Here is a 23,044-nt window from a genome sequence, read left to right on the forward strand (position 1 = left end):
TCTTTACGTCATCGAAACAAAAACTGTTCCCAAACATTTGTTTAGAATTTATCTATCAAATCGAATCGTTGTTGGAGAATTTGAAGCGCAACATTAGACAAGAGCTAAGAGCTCATATGGCACTTGTGACAAGGTCGGAAGAGCCAAGAGCACATATGGCATGAGCTCTAGCAAGTTTCTAAGAATCAATAGATTAATTTAAAAGGAAAATCAGAGGCTTAATGCCGGTCTGGATTTAAAATAAGAGCTTTGAGACACGGGGTCCTTCTAAATACAAAAATTCATAAAGATCCGATCAACCACTCGTAGGTTAAAAATCCCCCATTTTTTTAATTTTTCCTTTCCCTTCAGCCTCCCCCCCAGACGGCCAAAACGAAGAAAACGACTTTATCAGTCAGTTTGTGCAGGTCCTTGACACGCCCACCAATTTTCATAGTCCTAACACGTTCAGAAAAACCGAACTCGCCAAAGCCCTGGACCCCCCTACTCCCCCAAAAAGAGTGGATCCAGTCCGGTTGCGTCAATCACGTATCTACCACATTTGCTTATTATAACCACCTAGTTTCATCCCAAGTTTCTAAATATAAAATCTAAAAATACCTCAAGAACGGTCACCCGTTCTTAAGTTAAGAATAATTAAGCTGAGTCGGGATTTAAAATAAAAGATCTGAGTTACGAGCTCCTTCTAAATATGAAATTTCATTAAGATTTGCTCACTCCTTCGTAAGTTCAAAATACCTGGCTTTTCTAATTTTTTGGAATTAACCCTCCCCCAAATCCCCTAAAGAGAGCGAATCCGTTCCGGTTGTGTCAATCATGTATCTAGGACTTGTGCTTGTTTTTCCCACCATGTTTTATCCCGATCCCTCCACTCTAAGCGTTTTCCAAGATTTTAGGTTCCCCCTCCAACTCCCCCCAATGTCACCGGATCTGGTCGGGATTTAAAAGAAGAGCTCTGAGACACGATATCCTTCTAAATATCAAATTTCATTAAGATCCGATCACCCGTTCGTAAGTTAAAAATACAACAATTTTTCTAATTTTCCTATTAACACCCCCTCCAACTCTCCCAAAGAGGGCGGATACAGTCCAGTTATTTCAATCACGTATCTAGGGATTGTGCTTATTCTTCCCACCAAGTTTCATCCTGATCTCTCCACTCTAAGCGTTTTCCAAGATGTCCGGCCCCCCAGCTCCCCCCAATGACATTGGATCCGGTCGGGATTTAAAATAAGAGATCCAAGTTACGAGGTCCTTCTAAATATGAAATTTCATTAAGATCTAATCACTCCTTCGTAAGTTAAAAATACCTCATATTTTCTAATTTTTCAGAATTAACCCTCCCTCGAACTCCCCCAAAGAGAGCGGATCCGTTCCGGTTATGTCAATTATGTATCTAGGACTTGTGCTTATTTTTTCCAACAATGTTTCATCCCTATCCCTCCACTCAAGATTTTAGGATCCCCCCTCCAACTCCCCCTCATTGTCACCAGATCCCGCCGGAATTGAAAATAAAAGCTCTGAGACACGATATCCTACTGAATATCAAATTTCATTAAGATCCGATCACCCGTTCGTAAGTTAAAAATACCTAATTTTTTCTAATTTTTCCGAATTAACCGTCCCCGCATTCCCCCCAGATGGTCGAATCGGAGAAACGAATCTTTCTAATTTAATCTGGTCTGGTTCCTGATACGCCTGCCAAATTTCATCGTCCTAGCTTATCTGAAAGTGCCTAAACTAGCAAAACCGGGACCGACAGACTGACCGAATTTGCGATCGCTATATGGCACTTGGTATTTACCAGGTGCCATAAAAACCAGCCAATAGAGCAAAACGGGATGACTAGTTTCTATGCTTATAATATTAATAGAGGGTTATGACGGCTAATATTTCCGATATTTAGCAAATTCTTTTGCTGGCTTCTTGTAATTACCAATTTAATAAAACAAGATTTTTTCAACTTAAATAAGGATCAATTAAACTTATAACGAAAATATTTATTCCGCATATGAGGAGGGGGACCCCTTCTCAATCATCGCTTTTTCCGCTAAAGTCTTGAAGTTCTTAAAAATCCTTCTCATTTTAAAATCAACGTCCCTTGTGTTTTGAGTAGTATCTCCTAAAGAATCAGGACAAAAAGTCACACTTTAGTGTAAAGAGCTAGAGTTGAGGAAGGGGCAGCCCTCTTCATATACAGAAAAATCTCTTTTCGTTTTAAGTTGTAACGTTGCTCCTTACTTTCTGTTGAAAAATCTTGGTTTTTTAAAATTCTATATCTGACCACTTTTCAAAGCATGCCAGAAAATCCCGTTCCCTCCCTCCCCCGTGTAACATTTCTTGTGGAAAATTCCCACCGAAACTTTCCTCCCCACGAAAAATACCTCCACGCAGAAAATTAACCCGAAAAACGTCCGTACATTTCCCAATAACAAATATTATATATGAACAAGCTGTGAGTCCTTTCCCCAGGGACTATAGAGGGCTATTTCATCATCAAAAGCATTAGTTATTGGACCTTTCAACTATGCTGAACCAAACGGCTATCTTAAAATTTTGATCGAATGTCTTTGAGGAAAAAGTTTGCGTGGGAGGTTGTTAGTTGCCCTTCAATCTTTTTGGTGGTCACTTAAAAAGGGTACTAAAACTTTTGATTCGGCTATATCTCAGGAACAGCTTAGAGGAGTGGTCGGTAAACTTATAAGCCAAAAAGCCAAATATGAACATTATAATAATTTTCAAAGAATTAGGAGCCAAATCTGCTTGTTGAGTAAACTTTTTTTGTAGTAAATAAGTAGTACACTAAACAAAACTAAATTTCGTACTTAATAAATATTTATTTATGCAAACAATATCCTTGCATCTCCTTGCAAAGTCTGAATAAGTCAGGTTTGCATGTTTCTGTTTTCAATTTTTGGCATGATTCCAAGTTCTCATCAATAAGACGGTGAGCAGAACCGAAAGGGGAAAGAACAGCAAACGCAAGCTATTTTAGCTAATCGTAAGAGTCAGGAATATTATTCCAAGCGTCGAACGTGTTCATGCCTTTCTTCTCCAGATAATTTAAAGCAGATCACTTGTGTTGTGAAGTAAGATCACATCTTTCTCTCTCCACTATTTCCAATTGAACACAAAGACGTTCAAATTTAGATTGCCATATCGCCTTGTTTTTAAATCCAGCAACTGCATTTCAAAGCTACCAATGTCTTCAGAAGGCACAGGGGGCGTGAGCCCTAATCCTTTTAGTTTCTGTTCGTTTCGACTTTCACTTGGTTATTTAATGTAATTTTTGTTCGTCATGGGTTTCATTTATTTGATGATGGTAGTTATACTAGTTTGACGTCTGAAAAATTATATGACTGTGTTTTTTGCTCATCTTCGGTTTAATGTAGTTCTTTGCTATTCTTAAAAAAAAAATTGAAAGTTTTTTTTTTAATTAGTAATTAAAAAAAAGTCAACAAAAGTAAAAGCCCCAAAATAAAACACTACTCTTACACAATTTCTTAGGTTTATTTTCTTTTAATTTTTTGCTCAACAAATTCTGCTTATTCACGATGTCTATGCAACAATACAATTTCCAATGAATAATTTATGCATAATTAAACAGTCAGATTAACATTACTGACCCTTATCAAGCTTTACAAATATTAAATAAAAAAACGAGTTTTTTTTCAACTGAAAGTAAAGAGTAACATTGAAACTTAAAACAAACAGAAATTATCAAGTATATGAAGGGGATTGCCTCTTCCTAAACAAGCTCCCCTACAAATTTCACCCCTGGAAACTTCATTCCCCATGGAAAAACCCCCAGCAGAAGATCGCCCACCCTCCCACCGGAAAATGTAAACATACTTCCAAATAACAAACACTATGCGTAAACAAGGGACAAATTTTATAACTTAAAGACCTTTCCCCTGGGGCTGTGAGAAAGGGTCATGTTATATCGGAAGGCATATTTATTGGGTTCTTTCAACTATGATGAACAAAATGGCTATCTCAAAATTTTCATTGGACGATTTTGGGAAAAAGGCGGAAGAGGGGGCCTAGTTGCCCTCCAATCTTTTTGGTCACTTAAAAAGCGGACTAGAACTTTAAGTTTCTGTTCGAATGAGCCCTCTCACTTTATTCTAGGACCACTGGGTCGATACGATCACCCTGGGAAAAAAAGCAAATAAACACGCATCCATGATCTATCTTCAGGTAAAAATACAAAATTCCGCATTTTTGCAGATTGGAGATTTAAACCTCTACAGAAGGGTTGTCTAATACGCTGAATCTGATGGTGCGGTTTTCCTAGGATTCTATGACTTTTATCGACTGTTTCCCCTTTTTTTTTCGAAAATCAGACAAATTTTCTCAGGCTCATAGCCTTTAATGGTTAAGACTAAACTTAATGCAGCTGTTATATCTAAAATCACCATCAAAAGCCAATTCTTTTGACATACCTATTGGTATCAAAATTCCGTTTTTTGGAGTTGTGGTTACTATTGAGCCGGGTCACTCCTTATTTACATTAAATAAAAAAACACGTTTTTTCACCTGAAAGCAAGGAGCGAAAGTAAAACTTAAAACGAACAGAAATTACTCCGTATACGAAAGGGGCTGTTCCCTCCTAAACGCCCCGCTCTTTACGCTAAATTTTGACCCTTTCTCACAACTCAACTTTTTAAAACAATAAAAAAATTTAACGTAAAGAGCGGGGCGTTTAGGAGGGAACAGCCTCTTTCATATACGGAGTAATTTATGTTCGTTTTAAGTTTTAATGTCGCTCCTTACTTTCAGTTGAAAAAACTTGTTTTTTATTTAATTTTTGAACGTTTCTGAATTAATCCATGTTTTGATTTTGGCTTTCCGCACGTGAATAACCAAAACAAAATCTGCATATCAATTTTTTTATGTCTAAATGGCTTTCTAATAGTTTTAATCGGACGATTTTGATAAAAAAGGGGTGAGGTAGGAGGCCTATTTGCCCTCCAATTTTTCGGTTACTTATAAAGGCAACAAGAACTTTAAATTTTTTTTACGAATATTTTTATTAGTAATAAATATACGTAACTTACGAATTAACTTACGTAACGAGCTTCTATATTAGTATATTTTCATTACGTATATGAGAGGGTTCACCCCCTCGTCAATACCTCGCTCTTTAAACTAGAGCTTATTTTATCCCAGTTCATAAAGAATGACCCCTGAATCACAAAGGTCGTAGAATAAATAGTAGAAATTACAAAAAAAAATACGTCAGCTTGAAGAGCGAGGTATTTAGGAGGAGACGAACCTCCTCATATGTGTAATAATTTCTGTTCGATTTAATGCTACTCCTAACATCCAGTTGAAAAACTTTTTCATATTTATCTTTTCATTGTTTTTTTTAAGAATGCTAGAAAATCCTTCGCCCCTTCATGGAATGTATCTTCCCCCATGATAAATTCTCCATGGAAAAATCATCCAACGTAACCCCCTCTCCTCAACTACCTTCCCCCAATCAGAAAAAAACCTGAAAACGTCTGTACACTTCCCAATAACCATTTCTATATGTAAACAATGGTCAAAGTTTGTGACTTGCAGCCCCTCCCCCGGGGACTGTGGGGGAGTAAGTCGTCGCCAAAGACATGGTTATTAGGTTTTTCGACTATCCTGAACAAAATGGCTGTCTCAAAATTTGCCTTATTTTATCTGAAAATTTGCCTTGTTTTAGAAGATACGGAGAAACACCCCCTAAAAGTCACAGAATCTTAACGAAAATCACACCATCAGATTCAGAGTATTAGAGAACCCTACTGTAAAAATTTTCAAGCTCCTATCAACAAAAATGTGGAGTTTTGTATTTTTTGCCAGAAGCCAGATCACAGATGCGTGTTTTTTTTTCCAGGGGTGATCGTATCGACCCAGTGGTCCTAGAATGTCGCGAGAGGGCTCATTCTAACTGAAATTAAAAGTTTTAGTACCCTTTTTAAGCGATCAAAAAAATTGGAGGGCACGTAGGCCCCCTCCCACGCTCATTTTTCCCAAAATCCCAAGATCAAAATTTTGAGATAGCCATTTTATTCAGCATAGTCAAAATACCTAATAAATATGTCTTTGGAGACGGCTTAATCCCCTACAGTCCCTAGGAGAGGGACAGCATGTTACAAACTTTGACCATTGTTTACATATAGTAATGGTTATTGGGAAGTGTGAAGACGTGTTCAGGGGGACTTTTTCGCGATGGGTAGGGGGGTCGGAGGGAGAGAGTTACGTGGGAGAATCTTTCCATGGAGGAGTTTATCATGATGGAAGAGAATTTCCATGAAGGGGGTGGATGATTTTCTAGCATTATTTAAACCCAAAAAAAAAATAATGAGAAAAAAAATAAAAAAGTTTTTTCAACTGGAGGCATGAAGCAGCATTAAAAATTAAACGAATAGAAATTATTAGGTATATAAGGGTGTTTGTCTCCTCCAAAATACCTTGCTCTTTACGCTAGAGTATTTTTAGTAATTTCAACTATTTATTCTACGGCCTTTGTGATTCAGGGGTTACTTTTAAAGATTTTTAGCTTTAGTGTAAAGAGCGAGGTATTGACGAGGGCCGAAACCCCTCATATACGTAATAAAAATACACAAATATAAAAGTTCGTTACGTAAGTTAATTCGTAAGGTACGTGTGTTTATTACTACCAAAAACATCCGTAAAAAAATAAAAACATCTAGTTGCATTTTTAAGTAACCAAAAATTGGAGGGCAACTAGGGCTCCTCCCTCACCCCTTTTTTTTTATCAAAATCGTCCGATCAAAACTATTAGAAAGCCATTTAGCCAAAAAAAGTTAATATGCAAATTTTATTTTAATTATTCATGTACGGTGTGCCAAAATCCAAACACGCATTACTTCAAAAACGTCCAGAAATTAAATAAAAACAAGTTTTTTCAACTGAAAGTAAGGAGCGACATGAAAACGTAAAACGAACATAGATTAATCCGTATATGAAAGGGGTCGTCCCCTCCTTGACGCCTCGCTCTTTACGCTAAAGCTTTTTATTGTTTAAAGGGTTGAGAGAAAGAGTCAAACTTTAGCGTAAAAGCGGGGCGTTGAGGAGGGAACAGCCCCTTTATATACGGAGTAATCTCTGTTCGTTTTAAGTTTTAATAACGCTCCTTACTTTCAGTTGAAAAAACTTATTTTTTAATTTAATTTTCAACGGAATACAACATTTTTTTAAACGACAGAAATGTGACACTCAACAGTCACCTAACAAAAAAGGATACAACATTCTGTTCATAATCAGATATAAGACTCACCGAAACTGCTTCTGGAGTTTTTTTGGCATCTGACAACAGGTCCTACAAAACAGAGAAAAATAGAGTAAAGAGTTGTTTGCATAAATACTGAAAAACCGACAAAAAAGTAAAGAGTTGTTTCAATAAACAAAATAAGGATCATGACCAACAAACAAAGAAAAAAGCCTAATTTAAAAAAGAAACTATGAAAATTAGTTTTCAATTTCTGCGAGACACTCAGTTTCTGTAGATAATTTAAAATAGAATCTTTGCCGGACCATCACTATTTGTCTTTATTTTGTAAAAAATTAAATTTAAAATTTTTCGCCCAATAAAGGCGAAAAATGAAACTTATGATGAACATAAATCAACTTGAATAAGACGTTGAACTTAAAACAAATAGAAATTAATTTAAATGAAGCAATGAAACCTAGATTAGACGAAATTACGATAAAAAAAGAATTTAGTTTTAAATCGAACATGAGTAAAACAAAGAAGTGTGCGGGGATTACCCCGTAAACTGCGGTTTACTGAACACCAAGTGTATTGCTTTAATTGAACTTTTAAAGTCTTTTTAAGAAACCGAAATTCAACTTGTTGTCCAAATATACTTCCTGATGCATTACCCCAAACTCGTTAAAACTTCATTAGTGTTTTGATTTTTTTACTGATCATTTTGTTTGTTCGTTGCAATTATTTGTTGCAGCCTCTGTTTGTTTTAAGGCTGATTTTGAGCTCAGTTTATCGTTTCAAATACCACCAATCGATGTTCTAGCAATTCATTTTTGAAGCAATTGAAAGTATTATACATTTAAAAAAAAAAATTATTTTTGAAGAATAAAACGCTAATAAAAATCAGTCAGGAAGGCTGCAGACTCCCTGAACTCCCAGTTCTTTGCGCTCATTTTTAACTTTTATCTCAACACTTCAACCATTAATGCTGGATCGCGAGAGTCGTGTAATGAAAAGTTCACCTTTTTTATCACTATTTACAAAAATGAAAACGATCTCTATTAGTTAATTTGCTTGAATCATTTAAATTTTGATTCGGATGTTTTGAAAGGCAATCGGCAAATAAGCAACCACTTGTCCATATTTATTGAATTCTAAAATGCTCCCGTGAAAACGCTAGTCAATTTTAGCATAAATAGCGGGGTGTTGAGGGGGAGGAAGACCCCTCATGTATAGTAAATCCTTTCAGTCAACCGTCTAGGGCTAAATGAAAAGCAAGTCATCCATGGTTGGGATGAAAGGATGTCGTAAAGAAAGATTTAAGGGAAATAGGAACTTCCTGAAATGGTGTAAAGACGGAAGCTTTGAATAGATTAGGATGAAGGAGGAGTGTGCGTAGCTGTGTTGGCCTCAGGCGGATTGATGCAGCGGTGAATTGTCAGCATTAGTAATAGTAGTAGTTATACTATCCCCGGTCAAGGTTTTGAACTCCCTTCATCTTGAAAAACGAGGACAACGAGGCGAAAAACGTGAATGCCACAATGAGTTCCCATTTTACTCAAGAACCATCTTCAAGCTAGCAGAACTAGCAGGCTACTCTTACATCGTAGAGATGATTAATTGCTTATTCCAAAACTCCTTCGTGCTTTTTGTATTTCGTCTTAATATCGTAGAGTGCCACAGGGCACCAAAAGTGGTACTTCTTTGTGCCATTTCTGGAGTTGAATAGCTGGGAAGAATAAAAAGGGCATCGTTATATTCTCCATATCCAAAAACCTATGAATCTCCCCCTCCCAGCCCCCTTAGGAAGTAAAATATAGGAACAAAGATAGAGAGGGGGAGGGAGGGAGAGAGAGAGAGAGGAAGAGAGAGAGAGAGAGAGAGAGAGAGAGAGAGACCGGTTTGTCGTTCGCATTCGGTTATAATTAGCTTAGTCTCAGTGAGAAAAACTACGATGCAGGTAGACTTTAATTAAATATTTAATTTATAGAGGTGGTTAGGTATTTAACATAATGCTTTTGGAGCGACCTTCTTTCCATAATTTTCTTCTGTAGTTTCCACGATTTTATTAATAAAGTATTATATTTTCATTATATTTTGGTATATTTCATTATGAACAACCTAACTGCACTTGTTGAGCATTTTCAAGATATTTAACAAGTACCTAATATGATAATTCATCAGTTCTCCGAAAACGTTGAAATAAAACAAGTAAAATAGCAAAAATATCTTTTTCTTATGAGAAGTTGAAAATTCCTCGCACCATTGCGGCGTAAAATTGCCAAAATAACAATACGGATTTCTGTAAATTCTTTTAATGACGCATTTAAATTCTTGCAATATCTTTCAGTTTTCTAAAATCTCTACATATTTTATATAGACAATATTTCATAAGCCATTGCATTCTTTATCTGCAACTCCTCAAAGATGCCGATCATTCTTATCCCCTTCCACTCTTTATTTGACATATTACACATTTTTCTGTGGAAAAATATCAAAAGGTGAGAGGCACAACCCGTATTTAATGTAAACCTGAAAAAAAAAAACTCGTGTTGACTATTTAATTTCATCGTGAAAGTTAGACAAAGATCAAGGCTACAGCGATAGCTACAACCTAATAAAGAGCGAACCACAAGCCATAGTAATCGGAATTTTCAACAATTAAAAAAAAACTGTCTAGTGAGAAGAATGTCATTTAACAACAGATTTAAGAATGGTAACTACTATTTCGGTTAACCCCAATGGTAAATGTTTATTGCCAAAACAAATTTATAAGGATTTTAAAAAGAGTTCGGATCCCCTCAAAATAGCACCCGATCGGAATGAAAAGTCCACCACCAGGATCACCACTTTTGAGAACCTTTGGCAGAAGATTTACGACCCCTCACCGTCTTGAACAAGAAAGATTTAATCATGCATGGGTAACACAAATGCGTCCCATTTCCCCACTAGCGTGATCGTATCAGACCCGTTGGTCGTAGAATGTTGCGAAAGAGTTCGTTGGGGCGGAAATAACAACAATCTATTGCCGTTGTTAAGTAACAAAAGAGATCGGGCCGCAGCAAAGTGGCATTCTCTGCCATTTTGTGCCTAAAACAACAGCTTTTGCTGAAAGAGGGTCAAGATGCCGCGACTGCAAATGGCACTTGTGTATTATTTAGAACACACTCAATAAGTGAAGTTAGGTTCTTTCGTGAAATTAAATAAAAAAACAAGTTTTTTTAAAATGAAAGTAAGGAGTGACATTAAAACGAACAGAAATTACTCCGTATATGAAAGGGGCTTTTCCTTCTCAACGCCCCGCTCTTTACGCTAAAGTTTGACTCATTCTCTTAACTCTACATTTTAAAACAATAAAAAGCTTTAGCGTAAAGAGCGGGGCGTTGAGAAGGAAAAGCCCCTTTCATATACGGAGTAATTTCTGTTCGTTTTAAGTTTTAATGTCGCTCCTTACTTTCAGTTAAAAAAACTTGTTTTTTTTATTTAATTTCTGAACGTTTTTGAATCAATGCATGTTTTAATTTGGGCTCCCCGCAGAGGAATAATTAAAACGAAATTTGTATATTTATTTTTTTTTTGCTAAATAGCTTTCTCATAATTTTGATCGAATGATTTTGAGAAAAAAAAAGAGCGGGGGAGGAAGCCTAGTTGCCCTCCGATTTTCGGTTAATTAAAAAGGCAACTAGGACTTTTAATTTTTTACGAATCTTTTTATAAGTAAAAGATATACGTAACTTATAAATTAGCTTACGTAAAGAACTTTTGTATTCTCATGTTTTCTGTTCGGGGTGTTGGGGTGGCTTCGCACCACCCCAACACCTAGTTGGTGGGGGCGCTTCGCGCCCCGTGCATATAAATAGATTGTCAGGTTTACTGACACTTGAACATGCAGCATATAATTGTCCATGGGAAAAACAATCCGTATTCAAATCTATACCTCATTATTCTAATGATTGCCCTTGAGCTTTGTTGATGGTGATTGCTAATCGAACATTCCTTGAGTCCCCGTCGTCATTTATATATCCCCCTGTGCCCCCCAGCGTCCCCGTTGTAGTTGTGTCCCTGTGTCCCGGTCGTCATTTACATTCCCTGTGTCCCGGTCGTCATTTGTGTCCCCGTGTCCCAGTCTGTAATTTCTCTTTGAGTGTCCCGGTTGTCATTTATATTCCCTGTGTCCCGGTGTCCTGGTCGTCATTTGTGTCCCGGTCTGTAATTTCTCTTCGAACATTCCCTGTGTCCCGGTCGTCATTTATATATCCCCCCTGTGCCCCCGGCGTCCCCGTTGTAGTTGTGTCCCTGTGTCGCGGTTGTCATTTATATTCCCTGTGTCCCGGTCGTCATTTGTGTCCCGGTCTGTAATTTCTCTTCGAACATTTCCTGTGTCCCGGTCGTCATTTATATATCCCCCTGTGCCCCCGGCGTCCCCGTTGTAGTTGTGTCCCTGTGTCGCGGTCGTCATTTATATTCCCTGTGTCCCGGTCGTGATTTGTGTCCCGGTGTCCCAGTCTGTAATTTCTCTTTGAGTGTCCCGGTCGTCATTTATATTCCCTGTGTCCCGGTGTCCCGGTCGTCATTTGTGTCCCGGTGTCCCGGTCTGTAATTTCATCAGTTGACAGACATGACGTCAGTCGACAAACAACTTCATGACGACATGCAGCTCAATCCTTATAATGACTTCAGTCGACAGACACACAAACAAACAACTTATTTTTATATATATAGAAGATAGATAGATATGGGGGGTTCGCCCCCTCGTCAGTACCTCGCTCTTTACACTAAAGCTTAAATTTTGTCCCAATTCATTAAGAATGACCCCTGAATCACAAAAGCCGCAGAATAAATAGTTGAAATTACTAAAAATACTTTAGCGTAAAGAGCGAGGTATTAGGAGGAGGTGAGCCCCTCATGTGGGTAATAATTTATGTTCGTTTTAAGTTTTAATGCCGCTGCTTACTTCCAGCTGAAAAAAACTTTTTCATATTTATTTTTTCATTGTTTTTTTAAAGTAATGCTAGTAAATCCTGCGCTCCCTTCATGGAAATTTTCTTCCCCCATGACAAATTCCTCGATGGAAAGTTCCCCCAGCATATTCCCCTCTTCTCAACCCCTGCCTCCAACCAAAAAAATCCTCCTGAAAACGCCTGTACACTTCCCAATAACCATTACTATATGTAAGCACTGGTCAAAGTTTTGAACTTGTAACCCCTCCCACGGGGACTGTGGGGGAGTAAGTCGTCCCAAAGACATAGTTATAAGGTTTTTCGACTACACTGGATAAAATGGCTATCTCAGAATTTTGATTCGTTGACTTTGGGAAAATAATTAGCGTGGGAGGGGGCCTAGGTGCCCTCCAATTTTTTTTGTCACTTAAAAAGGGCACTAGAACTTTTCATTCCCGTTAGAATGAGCCCTCTCGCAACATTCTAGGACAACTGGGTCGATACGATCACCCCTGGAAAAAAAAAACAAAAAAAACAAACAAACAAATAAACACGCATCCGTGATCTGCCTTCTGGCAAAAAATATAAAATTCCACATTTTTATAGATAGGAGCTTGAAACTTCTACAGTAGGGTTCTCTGATACGCTGAATCTGATGGTGTGATTTTCGTTAAGATTCTATGACTTTTAGGGGGTGTTTTTCTAAAATAACGCAAATTTTCTAAGGCTCGTAACTTTTGATGGGTAAGACTGAACTTGATGAAACTTATATATACTTTTGATGTAGCTATTGGTACCAAAATTCTATTTTTTAGAGTTTTGGTTACTATTGAGCCGGGTCGCTCCTTACTACAGTTCGTTACCACGAACTGTTTGACAAAGTACGATGCAGGTATATTTTAATTAAATATTTTATATATAAAAGTGGTTAGGTTAAGCTAGGTATTTGATATAATGCACCCCCCCCCCCTAATGTGCAAATATATAGCCCAAACTTTTGATAAAGCTAATGAAATAAAACAAAATATAATGAAAATATAATACTTTATTAGGACAATTGTAAAATTACAGCTTATAATTCTAACCTAACCTAACCTTTTGTCTTTGTGGCTATGAAACCAGATTTTCTCATAAAATGTGTCTGCATCGTAGTTTGTTTCACGAAATAACCTAACCTCACTTATTGAGTGTGTTCTGAATAATACACAAGTACCCTGCAAATTCTACTATTGCCAATCGATTTGTCATGGTGTAAATCCCCGACTAGGAGTTTCGAGCTCCCGAGCTAGACAACTGAGGGAACGAAGCTATTTTAAATTTTAAACACCTGAAGGGCGAAAGCCTTGAGCTTAATTAGACAGTGAATGAAAATAATTGACTAAACCAGTGCTTTTGCTGAATTCAAAGGGGATATCAAACAGTTCGTGGTACTGAACTGTAAGTAAACAACAACGTGAATGTTACGAGTTCATGTTAGAATGCGTCTCCTCGTTTGGTTCTAAATATTCTCTACTAAAGCTAGCTGGCTACCGCAAGATGCTTATTGTTCAAGTACAAGCTATTGCCGAATATAAATTCTACTCAATAACTCCACTAATTAGATTCTTTGGTGCCAAATCCGGAGAGGGAAGGCCAAGAATCACAAGGCGGTTAGCGTTATGATCTCCATGGTCGAAAACCCTTGGCTATAGGTTGATAATCCATCTTCTTGTATACTCCCCTCCCACCTCCTTAATAAGTGAGAACAAAAAAACGAACTTTGAAAAGAAACTACCGAATGAGAAGATGTCATTAATTTAAATTTAAGATGGTTAACATTTAATTAATTAATTAATTTAATTAATTTAATTAATTTAAATTAAAGATGTCATTAATTTAAATGTTCGAGCGTGCAAATCCTTAAATATAAAGACAGCCCATCGGACTACTCATTTACGTGACACATTCTTGTGGGAAAGTTTAAAAGATGTGAGAAGTTATTTTTGATGCCCTGTCTTAACAAATATTATGCTGACTTCTTTAGTTTCATGGTTAAGGAACGACGTGGCTCAATAGTATCCGAATCTCTAAAAAACGGAATTTTATATCAACAATACATCAAAGGAATCGGCTTATTATTCCGATTCAAAATTTATAAGATTCATTAAGTTTAGCGTCTCATCAAAATATACGAGCCTGAGAAAATTTTCCTTATTTTCAAACAAGGGGGGAGCATCCCCAAAAAGTCAAGGAATCTAAACAAGTCACACCATAAGATTCAGCGTATCAGAGAACCCTCAGTGGTTTCAGGCTTCTATTTTCAAATTAAATATAAAAAAACAAGTTCTCTGAAATGAAAGTAAGGAGCGACATTAAAACTTAAAACGAACAGAAATTACTCCGTATATGAAATGGATTGTCCCCTCCGCAATCCTTCGCTCTTTACGCTAAAGTTTGACTCTTTACCAGAATTCTACTTTTTAAAACAATTAAAAGCTTTAGCATAAAGAGCGAGGGATTGCGGAGGGGACAACCCTTTCATATACGGAGTAATTTCTGTTCGTTGTAAGTTTTAATGTCGCTCCTTACTTTCATTTCAGAAAACTTGTTTTTTTATATTTAATTTCTGAAAGTTTTTGAATTAATGCATGTCTGATTTTGGCTCTCCGTGCATAAATTATTAAAATGAAATTTGCATATTAATTCCTTTTTTGGCTAAATGGCTTTCTCTTAGTTTTGATCAGAAGATTTTGAGAAATAAGGGGTGGGGAAGGAGGCCTAGTTGCCCTCCAGTTTTTTGGTTACTTAAAAAGGCAAATAGATCTTTTAATTTTTAACGAACGTCTTTATCAGTAAAAAATATACGTAACTTAAGAATTAACTTACATAATAAACTTTTATATTCTTATATTTTTGATTATATATATATGAGGGAGTTGGTCCCCTCGTTAATACCTCGCTCTTCATACTAAATCTTGTTTTGTCCCAATTCTTTAAGAATTCTCTAAAAATTTGATATGAGAGGAACATCTAGACGACATTAAAACGTTTAAATATACATAGCTCAGGCCTGGAAGACATATAACAACAACCAATTGGCCAAAACGACGGGGAACTAAAGACAGACAGGTTTCTCTTGTTTATCAATTGACATAAATAACTGTCACTAAAAATAGGTAGGGTGGAACTGACAACTATTCTTAAATAGATTCTTTATTGTTAATTTGCAATCATGTTACTACTATGGCAGCTTAAAAACAAAGATTTGGTCCGAAAGAAAAAAGGAGTAAACCTGAACTTTTTTTTTGTAAAAATCAATAGTTCTTGTGAGGCATGTCCTGGTACTCGAAAAGGCATAAGCATAGAATTGGGGCTGTTAAGAAGGAAATATTTATAACAATTCTTACTTTATAACATGCAGAAAGATTGTAGTTAACACATTTCGACTGCAATTCCATTGTACTTTACCTCCCCCCCCCCCATAATGTGCAAATATACGGCCCAAATTATATATTTCTCATGAGTTTTTCGTTTCATTGAATTTGTCACAGTTGATTCAATTTATGGGTACGCGGGTTGAAACAAGAGTGACACATGGCAAAATGCTTGGGAAGTATATAGTTTGGGCTGTATATTTGCACATTAGAGGGGGGCTGGGGGTAAAGTAAAGTGGAATTGCAGCCGAAATATGTTAACTACAACTTTTCTGCATATTATGAAGCAAGAAATATTTTCCTAAGATTTTTCCTTCTTAACAGTTAAGAAAAGTGTTGCATACGCTACGAAGCAGTAATTCTTGTTAGCTTTAAGTTTCTACTTTCCTGTTTACCTTCAAAAGAAAACTTAGTTGTTTTTTTTTATTAATATCATGTACATTTACACCATGCAAATAATCTTGTTGTACAAAAGAATAGTCGATAAAAGCAGAATAACATACTCAAACATACAACCAATTTCATTACCACTACTAACAGCCCCTCGCAGCACCGCGAAACCTGAGGCCAACAAAGCTGAGGACATTACTACTCTTTGTGCTTTCTAATTTCAAAATTCCTGGTCCATGGACATTTCAAAATGACCACGTCCCATCCCGTTCGAGGCACTCCGCTTTTTGCTTGCCCCTAGATGGAGCTAACAGTTCGTGGTGACGAACTGTAAGTAAGGAGCGACTCGGCACAATAGTAACCGAAACTAGACCTACGTTGCCTGGGCAACGTGAAGTGTTGCGGCAACCTTTGTCCGGCTTCGCCGATAAAAGTGTTGCGAGAGCAACACTTTGGTTTTGTTTCTTCGCTATCGGTTAAATTCTGAAGTTGTCAAAACTATCAAAGCATTCAAAACGGCATATTCAAAGCAGAACACAATCAGTAATCACATGATCAAGTTCTTCAGCGTTGAAAAAACAACAGCAAAAGAATATCGGAAGAAGGGACTAAATTGAGTTTGCAGCCAGTTGAACTTTATCCTTTTCAATCGTAGACATCGTGACCGATGGAAACTTGGAACATTATCTTATATAATCTAGTTGGTATTATAAAGCTATTCGTGACTTTTCAGGATCAAATACCATAGATGTGCACCAATTTGCACAAATTTTTAGCCTCTGATGAACCTCCTCTAGCAACCGATTCTTACTTACAAGTCCCTCTCCCGTGATATACATCCAAGTTCACCGGAAACAAATAATGGGTACACCAACTAGCAAAAGTTGCAAACCCCTTGTCGCTGAAGTCATTGTAGCCTAACAGCCGATTATTACTTACAACTCCCCTACATGTCTTACAATCGGGAACCAAGTTGTTCTTACCATCAATTACACCAGAAACAGATAATAGGTACACCAATCAGCAAAAGTTGCAAACCCCTCATTGCCAAAGATGATTATAAGCTAATAATCGACTGTTGCTTGGAAGTCCCCTACATATCTCACAATTGGTATCGGCCTATTTTTGGTTCAAGTGTGTACCTTACCACTGAAGTTGTCAACCCCTTGAAACTTTCAAACTGGTGTATGTCATGAAGGAATTTTTGTAACAAAAAATGGATGACATATACTTTGATCAGCTCATCAAGATCTATCGATTGTCATTGAAAAAAAAATTCTATCTGTCTTAGTTCAAAAGTTGACTTTTTTGCCGGAGGCCAACTTTCTAACACCACCACTTAGAAAGGAGCAAAGGATAAGCTCTAATTTCTTTAGCAATGAGAGAACTTTTAAAGTTTAAGAGGTATATCTGATACCATTTCTCTATTGCAATCCCAAGTAGAAAAAAAAAGAATGGTAAAGTCAGCTGAAATCAAGAACAGAAATGGCTAGAAACAATAGATGGCAGCACTTTCGGACCCGTGGGAAAATCGCACTTTTTTGTTTCTATAAATTTTTCTATTTATCACTCAAAGAAGATATATTGGCTGTGGGGCCGGGGAACTACCGCATATATTTAACACTTATAGATTTTAGTCCATCTTCAATTTGAAACTGGTGCCTGCCTGCTTGCCTGCTAGAACGGAGCTTTCCACTCGAAAGCAGAAACATGGTTTGATGAAACGAAAGCTTGGCTGCACAACTTCAGATACTCCTCTCTGACATAGGCTATATAACTCCACTTCACTTCGCACACCATAGGCTCTGGCTCGAGGACAAGCAAAAACCATCCTTTTTGGCCCCAGGCAAGAGTTTTACGGAGCTTTCCAAAATGTAATGTCATATTCATCAATCCGGCCTGAGGTCCACACTTTCCGTAAAAACCGCACAGGTTAGACCCTTACCAGTTTCCAGGAATAAGCTGAGATCGGCGGCATAGGAAAAAAAAAAAAACAAAAAAAACCGGGACAAAACCAAAGTGTAGCTCTCGCAACACAACTCTAAAAATCAAAATTTTGATAACAATAGATCAAAAGAATTGGTTTTTATGCGGATTACAAATATATAAAATTCATTAAGTTTAATGTTACCCGTCAAATAAGCTACGAGCCTGAAAATATTTGTGTGATTTTTGAAAAGGGGAAAAAGGGAAAATATGAAGTTTTGTATTTTTTTTGACAGAACAAAGGTTACGGATGCGTGTTTTTTTTTTTTTTTTTTCGCCAGGGTGATCGTATTGAATCAATGATCGTATAAGACCGAGAGAGGACTCATTCGAAAGGAAATTAAGAAGTCCTAGTTCCCTTTTAAAGTGGCCAAAAAGATGGGGGGGGGCAACTAGCCCCGTTTTTTCCCAAAGTCGTCCGAAAATTTTTTTGAGATAGTCATTTTGTCCAGCATTGTTAAAAGGTAAAATAACCACGCCTCTGGGGATGACATGACCCCCATAACCTCTGAGGAAAAGGCTGTAAGTTATGAAATTTACCTATTAAAAATTCTTGCGGGGGGTGGTGGTGTCCCACGGTGAGAACTTTTCGTGGAGAGGGAAGTTTCCAGAGATAAACTTTCAAGGGAAAATTTCCCAGGGGGAATTTTACAGAATTCCTGCATGAGATTTTTTTTATTTGTGTACTTTTGTGTATGTTCCGGGGAAATTGCCAGGGGTTGGAATTGTCAGGAGGATTTTTAGAGAAGAGGAATTTCCAGAGGGAAAAATTTTCCATGGGGAAATTTTCAGCAGAAAAATTCATGATTAGGGAGTTATCCACCAGAAAAAATTTCAATTGGGAGGGGGGGGGGGAAATTTCCATATAAAAGTTTCTACGGAGGAGGATTTCCGGAATGATTTGAAAAACGATTAGAAATTAAATGTGAAACAAGTCTTTTTTCAAATGAAAGTAGGCGAAGGAGAATATTCCAAACGGAAGTGTCTGCAAGACAATTTCTGGGCGAATTTCCAGAGAGGATAACACTGTCCGAGAAGGGATTGTACACGGGAGGAACTTCCCATTGCGGAATTTTTGCGGGAGAGGAGAATTTTCCACGGAGGGGGGGGGCGGATTTCCTAACATGATTTGAAAAACGATCAGAAATTAAATAAATAATAAGCCTGAAACACAAGAGCCGGCTAATTAGAATAAGAATTTTTTTGAAACACTGAAAAAATTTAGGGTAAAGAGCGAGGTATTGAGGTAGGGGGGTATCCACTCTTATATAAGGAATAATTTCTGATTGTTTTAATATTTTAATGTTGCTCCTTACTTTCAGTTAAAAAAAAACTGTTTTTTTATTTCATTACCAAAAAGCATGATATTTCGTAGCTTATCATCCATAATGAGTAAAACCAATCCTGGCCAACTAACCTTCTCTCATTATAGCCCCACACATTTGAATCGAACCAAATTTTTCGAACACCTTATTGCTTGATATGTAATCGTTCAAACGAGCACCAAAAACTACAAATAAACAATTCCTCTGGAACGGTTCTGCCATACCGCCCTCAAATTTTTGACCAAACTTGACTGCCATTACTAAGGCTTCTAGACTCATAATCTTAGTATCAAGACTTATCTTCTTATTCTTTCCAATTTTTTACAACTGGAAAAAAACGCCCTGTGCCTTCACTTTTTTTATTTTTTTCCTACTAAATTCATCCACGTCCTTTCTAATAATACAACCTAGGTATGTGAATGCATCCCCTCGGCCAGTTTTCTCGGTATCTACCACCATCACTTCGTCCTCATTTATTCCCAATTTAAGCCACTTAATATTTGTAACAATAGTTTTCCAACCTTTTTTCTCGCACCCTGAACCGTAAAAACGTTTCAACAATTAATTCAGATGGTTCTCAATTTATTAATTCAAGATTAAAATATCGGTCAGCGCACCCTTTCTCATCCCTAAAACCAAACTGTTCTTCTTTTCGAACTTCATCTACAGTACCTCTTTGTCTAATAAATCTAATCTTGCTCAGCAATTCACCACCTACCGAAATCAAGCTAGTGCCTCAATAATTACTCCATTCATTTTAATCATCGTTCTTGTATTTATGTCAAAAACGATTTCCAAAAAACAAAATTCTAAAGAAAGTAAAAAGTAATTTTAACACATGTAACGAGCAAAAATAAAGTCACAAAACAAGTCATACTTACAACAAACAAAAATTACTACTAGATAGGAATATATGGAATATTAAAGGAGCAGGAATCAAATTATTGAGTAATCAAATCAAACCTAAAACGAACAAAAACTAGATTTACGCTGCCTAGGCACCTTGAAGTGCTACAGTAGCTTAGGTTGAAGTGCTACAGTAGTAGGTTGGATCCACCAATGAAAGTGCCGCGAGAACAATACCTTAGTTTTGTTCCTTCGTCATCAATTAAACGCTATAGTTGTCAACCCCTTGAAGAGTTTAAAACACTGTGTCCGAGAAGAAAAAAAGATCCTTAAAGACGGTCTCAAACTGCGCCTTTTCTGCCTTAAACATCTTTCATTATCTCTTTGCTGAAGCTAACTGAATGTTGCAACGTTTAAAATGCATCATGTATTCAAGCTAATCTTGTTTTACCTTGCCTCAAAACATAAGAATTAAACTAAATGCAAGTTGTTGTTCATACAAATGCAGCACGTAGTCTACAACAAAGGCGCTTGGACGTATGCCTAAAAAATATGCCCCTGGTTCCCTGACCTATTGGAAGCTCCCTGACGTATTGAAATGATCTAAAGAATGAACTATAATTAAATGAATTAATTATATTGACTACGGTTTGAAACTGGGATTAGAAAGTTGGCAGTGCATGTTGTTGCGTCTACTTGATTTGTTATCCTCAGTTGACGTTGTACCTGGCTGATTAATTTTTATTAATCAGCCAGATTACCAACGGCTTTACAATAAATTCTGTCCGTGATTCGTCATTCATTGTGCCAGCAAACTTTCAACATGCCACGGAGCCAGGGATAGATTTCCAAGGAGTCCGCAGCTTTCAAGTGCCTCACTTGAAAGTTGGTAGGCCGGTAGCCAAGCAATCTTTCGTTCCTCAAATTGGTAGATTCATAGAATGACGATACCCTGGCATATTTGTTCCCAGGCCTTTTCTCTCACGTATTCTCTGTGAGGGGTTTAGAATAAAATATAACATAAATGACTACTTCTAACTTTCGCACTATTTCAAACCCCGTTTTTATATTTGGTTAAAATGAATGGAACAGATCAAAAGGAGAGGACTAGAAGAAAAAACTATGCTAACTGACACGGAATTTTCGGAGAGGCTCATGGTTAACTGACGTATAAGAAACTGAATCAGCATGGGATCGGATAAGTCTGGGCAATTAACTGTATTAGTTTCAGGTATCAATGGCTAGCTCAGCGAATACGTTAAGGGTAAACGTTCCACCCTTTAGGAGCACACTAAACCTAGCATATTGCAGCAGATTGTGTAGTTTCTCATTACTTGAAGCAAACTGTTTATGTGAACTAACTTAAAAAAGCAAAAGCTCTTGATAAGACTTGAAATGAGATAAAATAAGAAAAGAATAAAAGATAACGAACCCTGAGAAATCTTTTTCTGGATATATCATCATCTAAATCCAACAATTCATCCAAGTCCAGGTCAACATCATGTGTTTGCGTGTCATCCTAAAAGCAAATAAATAAATAGGCAACCTAAGTATCTAATATTTGAGTAAAACTTCCATATAGCTCAAACTCTTCTCAACTGCAAGATAACAAAAGGCAATGGTTTTTAAAGGGATTATGAGAGTTATAATCCAATAGTGTTGCGGGAGACACACTTTGGTTAGGTCATATTTGTTCTGTCGCTGACTAGAGTTTTTCGCGAGAAAGTGGTAAGGGTGTAACCTCTGTATCAGAAGAGCCGAACTTACATTTTGGAAAGCTGTATATGATTCTTGCCTGAAGCCAAATAGGATGGTTTCCGCTTGTCTTTGAGACAAGACAACAATGTGTGTGCTCAAGCGGAGTTTATAGCCTATGTAAGAGACGATTTTCTAAAATTTGTCCACCACACTTTCATTTTTTAGAACCGCGTTTGTGCTTTCAAGTGGAAAGCTCCATTCGAGCGGGCACACGGAAGTTTCAAACTGAAGTCTGATTAAACACTAAAAGTGCTAAAGATGCGCAAATACCATTTGGGCCTATTGCCAAAATATGTTCTTAAGAAAAACAGGGAGATCTAAAAAAGGAGCATTTTCTCACGAATCCGAAAGTACTACCATCTACTTTCCAAAGCGATTTCTCTTCTTGATTATATTGAGTTTGCGGTTTCCTTTTTTTTTGGGGGGGGGGGGACTGAGGTAAAGGACGGTGTAACATGCACCTTCTTAAGTCTAGCCATTGTTTAAAAGATTTGGGTTCCCCTTTTCTCCTTTTTTAGTAGTGATATTGGAAAGTTATCAAGCAAGAAAATCAATTTCTGAACTAAGAGAGAGACAATTTTCTTTTCAACACTGATCAATACTCATTGAAGAACTGTTGAATTAATAATTGCACAAGTTTGTTTTTGCGTAAAAACTTGTTCATGGGATAGGCCATTTTGAAAATTCCGAGGAATTGGCAACTTTAATTATGTGGTACCCCCCCAAAAAAATGGATAATGACTATTCTAAAAAGCAAGCTAAGGCCTGTTCGTTAGAAAAACCAGTTGCTCCATAGTCCCTCTATTCTCCCTCCCCCTGTCTCTTCTATCACAACTTTTTGATAAAAAGGTAAGCATATTGCACCTTTTTGAACCACAACAACACAAGGATTCTCAATTTGTATATCCAAAGACTTGAAGTGGGCAAAGGAATACCCCCGCCCATCCTACTAATGGCTTTTTAGCAGAAAAGTAGACATCTTACATCTTGTTCGGCATAATCTCGTAGTTTTCAAGCTGGACCAAAACATGGACAACCTGGACCAAAGTGGGTCAATAGCAAGGCCGTATCAAGGGAAGGGGCGAGGAGGGGAGGGGGTTACGGGGTTTGAACCACCCCCGAAATTTTGTGCAACTCTCAAACGCCTAACAAAAGTACAAATTTCTTATGCGTTTT

At 37.2% G+C, this 23,044-nt stretch overlaps 1 protein-coding gene across 1 annotated transcript in view; it reads right to left on the reverse strand.

Annotated features, from left to right (window-relative positions):
* The window catches only part of LOC136027251 (protein phosphatase 1 regulatory subunit 14A-like), a 67,584-nt gene that overhangs the window by 6,904 nt on the left and 37,636 nt on the right, over positions 1–23,044 (reverse strand). The window contains exons 3-4 of the mRNA XM_065704323.1: positions 21,543–21,629; positions 7,280–7,321 (exon numbers count right to left, since the gene is read on the reverse strand). Of these exons, the coding sequence (XP_065560395.1) occupies positions 7,280–7,321; positions 21,543–21,629 (129 nt within the window). The remainder of the gene's footprint in view (positions 1–7,279; positions 7,322–21,542; positions 21,630–23,044) is intronic.

Source organism: Artemia franciscana, chromosome 5 (genome assembly GCF_032884065.1).
Source record: "Artemia franciscana chromosome 5, ASM3288406v1, whole genome shotgun sequence".
Taxonomy (NCBI): domain Eukaryota; kingdom Metazoa; phylum Arthropoda; class Branchiopoda; order Anostraca; family Artemiidae; genus Artemia; species Artemia franciscana.